The sequence below is a fragment of the Rhipicephalus sanguineus genome, chromosome 8 (genome assembly GCF_013339695.2).
Source record: "Rhipicephalus sanguineus isolate Rsan-2018 chromosome 8, BIME_Rsan_1.4, whole genome shotgun sequence".
Lineage (NCBI taxonomy): Eukaryota > Metazoa > Arthropoda > Arachnida > Ixodida > Ixodidae > Rhipicephalus > Rhipicephalus sanguineus.
In genome coordinates this window covers 107,682,559-107,693,227 of record NC_051183.1, presented here as the reverse complement: position 1 = coordinate 107,693,227, position 10,669 = coordinate 107,682,559, and the positions used below count along the sequence as shown (strand labels likewise).

Here is a 10,669-nt window from a genome sequence, read left to right as displayed (position 1 = left end):
TGCGCGTGGGTCGCCTCCGTGGGACGCGTATTTGCATCGAGTGTGCTTTTGGTTAAAGCTCGTGCCTTTGTTCGAAAAAGGATTATCAGTTCCCGAGGTGGCATTGTCCCCCCCCCCCCCTTCCGAACTGGTCGGACGTGGAGAGTGAGAGTGCAGTGGTCCCTGGCGTGCCATCCTGGGGGCGGTGACCTATGTGTCGAAGAGACGGACCCTCCAAAGGCATGCATGCTTGTGATTGGACGTTTGCTAGTTATGCAGCTTCAAAGGCATGCACGTTTGTGATTGGACATTTGCCGATTAAGGAGTTTCCCTATCTTGGGAATGAAGCGTATTTAAGGAGCAGCAGAGCGTCTGCTCGGCACGGATCGATCGGACTAGAAGTCGTTCTGACGATCCTGTCCTCTATGATGTTGTAAACAAACGTCTTTTAAGTTTTCCTCAACGCCGGTCTCTCTGCCTCGGCTCCCTGCTGTTCTGGACATCCCTGGGCCTGCGGTACGACTGTCGCCGCTCAGCTCCACGCTACCCCCTGAGTCCGCGTCGGCCAACGACCCCGCTCGTAACAACTGGTGGCAGCGGTGGGATGGATCCAAATACCCGCTCGTAACAACTGGATGGCAGCGACGGGATTCTGCTCACGACAAGTCGCAACAAGCTCGTGCCAGCATCGGGATCGTCTCCGCTGAGATCATGGCTGCAGGATGTGGTGAGTGCTTGACTTTTCTTCACTGAGATTTTACCAGGCTTTGTCTCCAGTTTTGTAGGAAAGGTGGTAATTTTGGGTAACTACTCTACGTTGACCTATGCATAGGAACGTAGCGTCTTAGTAGTAGTGAAGTTAGCAGCACCTGCAGCAACCATGAATCTGAAGGCACTGAAAAAACCGCTTTTGCTAGAGTTAGCTAAAAGTCTGGGTTTGGTGTTCGAGAACAAATGAGAAAGCCAGAGATTATCGAGGCTGTTGAGAACCTTGAGGCAGACGACGACGAGCTCTCAGAGTGTCTAGAGCTAATTGAGGAAAAAAGAAAAGAGAGGCGCGAGGCTGAAAAAAGAAATGAGAGGCTGAAGCGCGAAAAGCGAGAGGCAGAGGAACGCGAAAGGCGTGAAAGGCGGGAGGCAGAGGAACGCAAAAGGCGCGAAGAGAGGCAGGCTCGGGGGCGAGAACATGCTCGCCAGATGAGGAGCTGGATCGTGAAATTCAGGCGATTAAGTGGCAGCGAGCACGATGCCGTCTCCACGTCTTCAAGTCAGGCGAGAACATTGAGACTTTTCTTGCTGGCTTTAAGACTGTCTGCGAGGACGTTGGCGTTAGCCGATACCTTTGGTTGGAGTGGCTTGTGACGTTGCTGCCGCGCCAAATTGCATGCGTTTTGGAGCGCTTATCCACGGAGGAAGCGCAAGACTTTGATAGGGCCAAAGATGCCTTATTGCGTGACTTCGCGGCTTCAGGTCCTGCTGACTGCGAAAGCCGAGGCAACAAAGACAGCGCTGAAGCGCTTGAGGATGACGCGTGCCGTAAAGCGCTTGAAGCTGAGACCCGTCGCGAGGCGCTAGAGGCCGAAGCCCGTCGTGAGGCGCTTGAGGACGCCAGGGCGATAGAGGAGGAAGCGCGTCACAGAGCGCGAGAGCAAGAAGCACTTCGCGTGGCGCGAGAGTCTGAGGTGCTACGCAAAGCGCGTGAGAAAGAAGCGCGTAGCAAAGCGCTAGAAATTGAGGCCCGTCTCAAAGCACGTGAGGACGAGGCGCTTCGCAAGACGAAAGAGGAAGAAGCACTTCGTGTGGCGCAAGAGGCCGAGGCGCTCCGCAAGGCGCGTGAGGATGAAGCGCGTCCTAAAAGCGCTAGATGAGGAAGCGCGAGAACAAGAAGCACTTCGTGTGGCGCGAGAGACAGAGGCGCTACGCAAAGCGCGTGAGATTGAAGAGTGTCAAAGGCGCGAAGAGCAGGAGGCCGACTTCGAAGGCCAGAAAAAAGGGGCTATCCACGAAAGCGATAGAACGCCCGAAGCTGAAGAGACATCTCAGGGCGAGCTGGCTGACTTAGAGAGTGTCGGGACTACCGTTAGGTCAGACTCAGAGCTACCTAGTAACGGCCCAGAGGACAAGTCAGTTCAGCCGCCTAAAGTGTTGGCAGCGAATGTAGAAGGCAGCGCACTTGAGAGTACTAGTGCCGAGACTATGAGCGCTGCGAGCCGTTCGGTGAGAAAAAGGCGCCGACGCAAACGAAAGGCGAACGCAAAAGAGACCAGTGGCGGTAAGCGTGCTAAAGCGCTAGCCAAACGCGACGACCGCATTCTTCGAGACGCCAAGATAAAGGCTAGGCCTGAAATCCCAAAAAGGCGTGCTAGTACAAGTTCCAAGTTGAGAGTCCTGCGGAAATCTAGATCGGACGTGAGGGGCCTCGCGAGGAAAAGCATTTCAGTGAAATTCAGATGCCGAAATCTTCGCCTGGTCTCATCCTTTTCACGGCAAGTCGAGGCAGGAGCGCAGCGAGATGTCGCGTACGCCGGAATCGTGACAAAGGCTGTCCCCCACCGTGGCTAAAGGCTGACGGCTTAACCAGGAGGGGCACAATGGGCAAGCGATGCCCTTTGTCAGAATCGAGAGGCCGCGGGTCAAAAGTCGCCGCTACTGAGCGCGTAGGATGGGTTTGTTCTTTGTTCATTTGTCGAGACCGGACCCCTCGAAATCTGTGGCATGCGCGTCTCCCCAGAGCTCGTCTGAAAGGGCGCCGCATGCAGATAAGCACAGGGTAACGTTGAATACTAAGAATTTATCTTGTATTCAATTTTGGAAAGGATGTGCTTGATAATGTTTTGTCGCCTGCCGATGAGGAAGGAATGCAGCGTTGTTTTGTAAATTTTTACATTCCTCTTTATCGCAGACGCAGACACTGGGGTAGTTGTTTGGTTATTTGTTTGTTTTCTTAAGAGACAGGACCGTTAGCGCTCGTGTAGAGCTGTTCGTAGTGGTTACAGAGATGAAGGCTGAATGTTAAAGGCCTCTGTTTAACGTACTAATGATTTGTTTTGGCGTTACGTGCTAGTAAGCCCGTCAGTATGGTTTTAACTTTTCACTTTGTATTATGGTATACGTGTGAGTTTGATTTTCAGTTTTATTTCGCATTAAGTTTGAAGCGCTTTGTTTTCTTAATGTAATACTCATTTGCCAAGTGCAATGAGTAAAAGGGTTTTAGCCAAAGGCTAGTGTTGTGTGCGATTCAGGGAACTTGATGGCATCGGGTACTCTGGCTTGGCATTTAGGTTCAGTTTTTTATGTGAGAGGTTTACAATTGCTTTTTTTTTGTTGTGGTCGTGCTTCATCACGACATGTGTTTGTGGATTTGAGCAGCCTATTTCAGGTTTGGTTGTTGGAATTGCTGCTGCTATTTTAATTGAGAACAGGTCATTTTGTTTGGAGTAAAAGCCTGGTGGGTCTCAGGGAGAGAGTACGGGCGCTTGCTTGCTTGGCGGTTGTGGTTCTCGCGTGGTTGACACAGGTGCTGTCTTTCGAGAAGGAATGTTGGCCAGCAGAGCAAGAAGCTTTTCTCCGAACTTGGACGACGCTACCAGATGTTCGAGATCACCGGAGGTGGCGGAGGAATGCAGCAGAGCAGCATCGCGGTGTGCACGGCTTCAGCACATCAGCATTGTCTTCATCGACCTCTCCCCACAAAGGTGATTGACCTTTGTATGTCGAGGTCTCGGCCTGCCGCCGGGGAAGCTGTTACAAAGCAAATGCGAGGGTCCTGGGCCAGCTGTCTCCAAACGAGTTTTCCTGCTTCTTGAACTCGCCCCCCCCCCTCATTTCGGAGAACGGATTAGACACCTACACCTGCTGTCTTTTCCCTGAACTGAGCGCTTCGGCGGGAAGCTGGCAGCTGCGCGTGGGTCGCCTCCGTGGGACGCGTATTTGCATCGAGTGTGCTTTTGGTTAAAGCTCGTGCCTTTGTTCGAAAAAGGATTATCAGTTCCCCGAGGTGGCATTGTCCCCCCCCCCCCTTCCGAACTGGTCGGACGTGGAGAGTGAGAGTGCAGTGGTCCCTGGCGTGCCATCCTGGGGGCGGTGACCTATGTGTCGAAGAGACGGACCCTCCAAAGGCATGCATGCTTGTGATTGGACGTTTGCTAGTTATGCAGCTTCAAAGGCATGCACGTTTGTGATTGGACATTTGCCGATTAAGGAGTTTCCCTATCTTGGGAATGAAGCGTATTTAAGGAGCAGCAGAGCGTCTGCTCGGCACGGATCGATCGGACTAGAAGTCGTTCTGACGATCCTGTCCTCTATGATGTTGTAAACAAACGTCTTTTAAGTTTTCCTCAACGCCGGTCTCTGCCTCGGCTCCCTGCTGTTCTGGACATCCCTGGGCCTGCGGTACGACTGTCGCCGCTCAGCTCCACGCTACCCCCTGAGTCCGCGTCGGCCAACGACCCCGCTCGTAACAACTGGTGGCAGCGGTGGGATGGATCTAAATACCCACCCGTAACAGAGTGAAGAGAGACGGTTGAGAAGAACATAAAACAATAAAAAGCAGGTTAAACCGAGGAAGGAGGAGGGGAGAATAGAGTAGTGAGGGTGTTGAAGATGCTTCTCCTTCTTCGGTGGTTCCCGCGCGCAACGCAGACGTTACGTCGGCACTTCGTCTTGGGTTTGGGTGGTAATTAGGCGACGGCCGGCCTTCACACCGAGCTCTTCCAGCAGGGTCGTGTTTGTTTTGTTTTTGTTTTTCCTTCGAGCGAGAGGGTTGAAACAGCGAAGCGTGCGAGTGTTTTTGTGTGTGTGTGTGTGTGTGTGTGTGTTGGGGGGGAGTGGGGGGTAACCACGATATACGGCGCCGAACAGTGAGCTGTACAGTTCTTCTAGACCCGTGCACGGTTCCTGCTTTTGAAGAGAGTCAGGGAGAGCTGTTGAGGAGGTGTTGAGGCTGAAGTCTGTTGAGGGAGTGAGTGGCAGTGATTGGGTGGGTAGCGTGGTAGAAATTGTGCTTATTAGGGGGAGGGGGGGACTTGCTGCAGCAACAATTTTTCTTCGTAGAGTTAGGAATAATATTAACAATATCCGGGCATTTACGTGCCAAAACTATGATGTGTTTATGAGGCACGCCGTAGCGGAGAGCTCTGGAAATTTCGGCCATCTGGTGCTCTTTGACGTGCGCTCGCAGTACACAGTATACGAGCCTTTAACATTTCGTCCTCCATCCAAATGCGACCGCCGCGGTCGGACCCGCGACTTTCGATTCATCAGCCGAGCACCGTAACCACTATAACATCGAGGTCGCCTTTTGGTAGCGATTGTTCACGTTAAAATTCTATTGGAACAGCACGAAAAGACGAGGCTACCAACAGAGGACAACCACAATAGCGCTCACCCTGCTGCGCTGGCCTTCTGTTACTGCTCTCTTCGCGCCGCTACGAGGTAAATTTAGAATAGTTCGTATTATACGTAAAACAGTAACCGCCTTTCCTTTCAGGGCATTTCATCCTCACTTAAACCAGGGACAAGAAACGTAGGCATGCTCGGAGAGCGGGGGAGCAGTGCGCGATAGTTTAGGCATACGACGCGCCATAAAACTTGCGCCTTAACATAACGAGCGCGGGCGCACCCGCTTCGGAGACGCGCGCTTGATTTCGTGTAGTGCAGGGCGTCGAAACGACCACCGCCTGACAATATATAAAAACCGAGACGAGACAAAAGGTCTCAGAATCTGAAAAAAAAAGAAACAGACTTCCTTTTCGAAGAGGGAGACAAAATGTTTTCCGCTGTCCCCAACAGCGTAGCGAAGCGCTATAAACACGATTATTTTGTTGCTCCAAAGCGAGAAACAACACTATGTCCCAGTGTTGTTTGCGGGGCGTAAACCACAGCTTAACTCTCGCGAGCGAGCTACTAGTCACTCGACTAAGGCGCCGATGTGATGCACGGTGCCTGCTACACCTCACTGCGCCCGCGTCACGTCCCAGCCAATGACTCGTCCAATGAGGAGATACTGTCATGGAGGCCGTGTTAACGATTTGCTTGGCACCTTCAAAATACATCGCCCACCACGGTGGTACAGTGGCTACGGTGCCCGCCTGCTTGCTGACCCAGAAATGGCGGGTTCGATCCCAGCCACTCTCGGATCGAACTTTGATAGAGGCGGAAATTTTAGAGGTCCTTGTACAGTATGTCGGTGCACCTTAAAAGCACACCAGATGGCCGAAATTTCCTGAGCCCTCCACTACAGCATGCTTCATAATCACGTCGCAGTTTTAACACGTCAAATCCCGCAAATTATTATTACCTTCGAAATACATCGTTATATGCGTCACTTCGTTGTAAGCGGCATAGGTAAGGAAGGCTTAAGACGTCTTCCGTGTACAGGTCACGTTTTTAAACTATGGATGGATGGATGAAAGAACTTTATTGAGGTCCAACTATGTTTCATTTTTTTCTTGCTTATTCATCTCAGACACCCCAATTTCTACATGCACTGTGTGGCTGAAATCACGCAAGTGGCTTCAGCAACACCCAGAGTGAGAGCTTTTGAAAACATGCAATGCACACATCCTGTTTTCTTTCTTTTTTTAACCTGTAATGGCTGTGACAGTTGGCTATGATTTCCTGTACAAAACGTACGAAGCAAACGCTTGTAACTGTACTTCAACTCTTGAACATATTGAAACACTCGGCTTAAATCTCGCGAACGAGCTACTAATCACTCGACTAACACCCGACGTCAAGCAGGATGCCGCGATTGTTACATGAAGCTGCTTCAGTGCAGCTTTTGCTCCCGTCACCCTTTATCTACTGCACATGAAATAAAAATTTCATTCATTCATTCATTCATTCATTCATTCATTCATTCATTCATTCATTCATTCATTCATTCATTCATTTTATTCTTTCCTTCCTCACTAAATAGTGTACCGAAAACATGGAAAGAAAGCTTGTCATGCTACACAGCAACGTTGTTAGTTGGGCGAGTTGGAACATGTCATTCATAATGGTATTGAACGCAAACACTCGACAAAAGACGAGCAAGAGGACAAGGACGCAGCATTCTTCCAACTAAAATTTATTTAAAAGTGCACATATATACATATGCAGGTGAAAAGAAGCAAGCAAAAAAGAAAAGAAGAAACAAACCCGGCTGTGAAACCCGCTCGTCTTTTGTCTAGTGCTCGCGTTCAATACCTTTATGAATGACATACTCCACAGCCTGACGGGTCCCATTTACCCGGGAGAAATGCTCTTGCCTTTATTGTGCCTTATAGAGCTCATTGGTTTGTCTCCTTTTCTCTTGGTCCGCATCGTGATTGCGCTGTGTTTCAATATATTCAAGAACTGCCACCAACTGGCCCAGCTTTCAATTTTTCTACAGTATTTCTGACTCGCACGTTTATAGAGTATACTCCTCCAAAAAAATAAAACATGATTTTTATTTTACCAAAACTGTTCACGTCATCATTGAGCTTTCACACACTCTATTGTAAATGTGTACGCCGCTAACGAAGAGCTCGCTATTTCTCTCTTACTAGAAGCGAACTGAGAAAAAAAATGCTCTCGGCTTCCACTCGGACGTGAAAATAACTACAACCTTTCCCCTGTTTCGCAGGTCGCCGGCAAGTAGCTCCACCTCGCCAAGCAGCAGCCCCAAACGGTAAGTCTGAATAATATTTTCTTTAAATTGGTTTCACTTAACCAGTTGGAGCTAGCGGTATCGCTACTATGCAACTGTCACATAATAAAGTTTGAGAATGAGACTGCTCTCGTTACTAGTCAGTCACCTTTATCCGTGACTTTTATCCGTGTGGTACCTGTGACCTAGCTATTACCCGCACGCAACGAGTAAATTATGCATATCACGCGCGAAGTTTATTTCTTGGTGCGCGTAATTGGCGCCATCAGGTACAATCATTGAAAGCGTACAAACTAAAAAAGAAAATTCGCAAATAAGTAAACAGATGTGGAGAACGTATAGTGCGCCACATCGGTTAGCGTATGCGCTGTCTGTACGCCGCGCCTGTTTTCCAAGACTATGAACGTAACCAATGACGTCAGGCCTATAGAATGTAAAAACCAGCGACCGGAAGGTCGGTAGTAGCTGTAATGTCCCGACCTGTTCTTTTGCTCTAGCCGACGTCTCTTTTATACGCGCCCAGACATCGGAGCCGCCTTTCTTTCATTAATTAATTTATTCATTCATTCAACTCAGTTTGACAAGATATAAGGAGATCGGCGCACAAAGAGGGCGCCAGCTACTCCTTGGCTCTTAGAGGTGTCCAACGTAAAGCATTCAGGGTCCGAAAATTTCCGAATATGCAGGACATACAATATACAATTTTAACAACACCATAACACAGTGAAGTCACAAAAATACAAGCAATAATGCCCCCTTATGAAGTTGTGCAGCCATGCATCATGTAGATTAATTATCACGTAAATACATACCATAGCAGTCAAGACAACATAGTTAATAATCGCATATATGTATCACGGGGATGTTAAAATAAAACCTAACATGCATAACATAACCTTCAAGCCAAACGAATAGTCAACAGTCACATAATATATACACTCTGATATAAAACCTAAATGCGGTAGTAATGGCCAAGAATGCTACTATCTTCAAGAAAACATTGAATGCATTCAAAGCGCACTTCTGTTGCCCATGGGCCCAAAAAGGATTCCTTAAACTGAATGGTCTGCGGTCTAATGCAACGCTAAATCAGTCGGGGTCTTCGTGTGTCATGGTGTGGGTATTCTAGAAGAAGGTGCTGTACGTATTCATATACAAATTCACATTCGCATTCAGGATTTTCAGCGCGGGGGCCAACTCTGCGGAAAGAAAATCTTGGTGTAGGCAGTGTTTAGCCTTAACCGGTGAATAAGGCCTAGTTTTCACACTTCTGTCTAAAGCTAACGGAATTTCAAATTTCGATAAGTGGGTCTGCATGACATAAATCAGAGCTTTTAGAATTTTGGTCAAACCATGTATTTCTGCACATATTGAAAGATCTTGCCCTTAAAATGCTGCACAATTCATATTTTCGGTATTTGAATAGAAACCACATCATCTTTGCCATGTCCCATACAAAAAATCTTATTGAAAATTATTGAAAAACCGTTGGTCAATGTTGACATACAATAATGAAGAGTAATTGTCTGTCCATTGAATAATCGTTGATTTTAATGTTGACACCTATGGAAAATTGACCGATTAAATTTTACAACAGTTTTATTGACAGAGAAGTTGTTGAATAGTAGTGGACTTGTTATTTAAAGTACACTGTGCATTGAGAATTCTTCCTGACTGTTCTGTTGAATAATTATTGAGCTACAATTGAAAGCGGCATGAAATTTGATGATGTATTGAAAGTACACAAACAGTACGTTTTAATAGTTGTTGATTTTTTGTAGACAGACAAGTGAAGAGGCTCCCTCAGTATACGAACAATGCCTACTGAGGCACCTGCCTCAGTACTACTGAGGCCCGTGCCAGAGTAGGCATTCTTCAAAAGGTCTTATATAGAAACTTTTGAAAAATCCCTGCTAAGACAGGTGGTTACAATATGTATTGCGATTCCCCATTGTATGCTTGGGGTTCATATACAGTTTTCGTAACTTGAATAAAAGCTGCTGGATGCACTTTCGTGGGTTTATATGGGCACACAGCTGTCTGCATGTGCACTGCTGATGTATGCTTGCATAAAGAACTGTAGGGCCTGCACAGTTCGAGTGTTATTGTGACAGACTATGCCAACTCACTCTGGACGGGAAACAGCAAGCTGCACCTACATAAAACGAAGAATAACTTAAATCAGGTCAGTTTACTTTCACTATAGCTTAATTACAGTAGGTAAGGCAAAAGTTCACGGAGGCAGATCGCGCTTTCAATAAAGGCCGAACCCCATATACACGAAAATGCACGAGACAACGACGAGCGACGCGACGTAGATCGTCTTCGCGCAAGCGGTCGCTTGGATGGGCAATCCCCATTCACGCGACGGCTTCGGCGAGCGATGTCCACTGTTGCTGGCATGAGGGCGTTTATTCGTACCAAAAATGGCCCGTCGTCAGCGGTATGCAATGTAAAATACGATGTTTTGTTGCATAATGGTACATAAAATGTTTATTATTGTCCTGCAGCATTTTTTTCGATCCCATCACTTCTGCTACGTGCCGCCAAGCCGCATCACAGAGGGCACGGGACTTGTAGTTCCCGTCCCTGAGGTCCCGTAGCGCACGTTCGCGTTCAACAACGTCAACGTTGCGCTCGTCGCCGTTAGCCATGTTGATGAACGCGTTGATGAACGTTGTTCTTGATGCGCGCCGATAAGAAAGTGGCGGAAATCAGCAATACGTCACTGATGCATCTTGTTCAGGTCTTTTGCTATTGGCTGCTTGAGCTCAGCACGTCCGGGCGACGAGCGACGGATTCCACATCTGAAAAACCGAGCGATCGCGCGAAATCCACCATGCGACACGTCGCGCGAACTGCTCGTTTCGTCGCTCATAGCATCGCTCGTCGCTGTCGCGTGCATTTTCGCGCATATGGGGTTTGGCCTTAACTGCAATAGCAAATACTTTTTATCGCCTGCTATTACGCTTCAATTCTCCAAAACGCGCGTAAACGTGAAAACAAGCTAATCTGGGGGAGAAATAAAACCAGGACACGGGCACATAAGCCAAC

General features: G+C 48.3%; 1 protein-coding gene across 1 annotated transcript in view; it reads right to left on the bottom strand.

The window, feature by feature from the left end:
- Window positions 1-2,314: 2,314 nt before the first annotated feature.
- Window positions 2,315-10,669, bottom strand: part of LOC119403426 (TNF receptor-associated factor 6-like) — a 32,974-nt gene continuing 24,619 nt past the window's right edge. Inside the window, exon 3 of the mRNA XM_049418322.1 lies at window positions 2,315-2,320. Within this exon, the coding sequence (XP_049274279.1) occupies window positions 2,315-2,320 (6 nt within the window). The remainder of the gene's footprint in view (window positions 2,321-10,669) is intronic.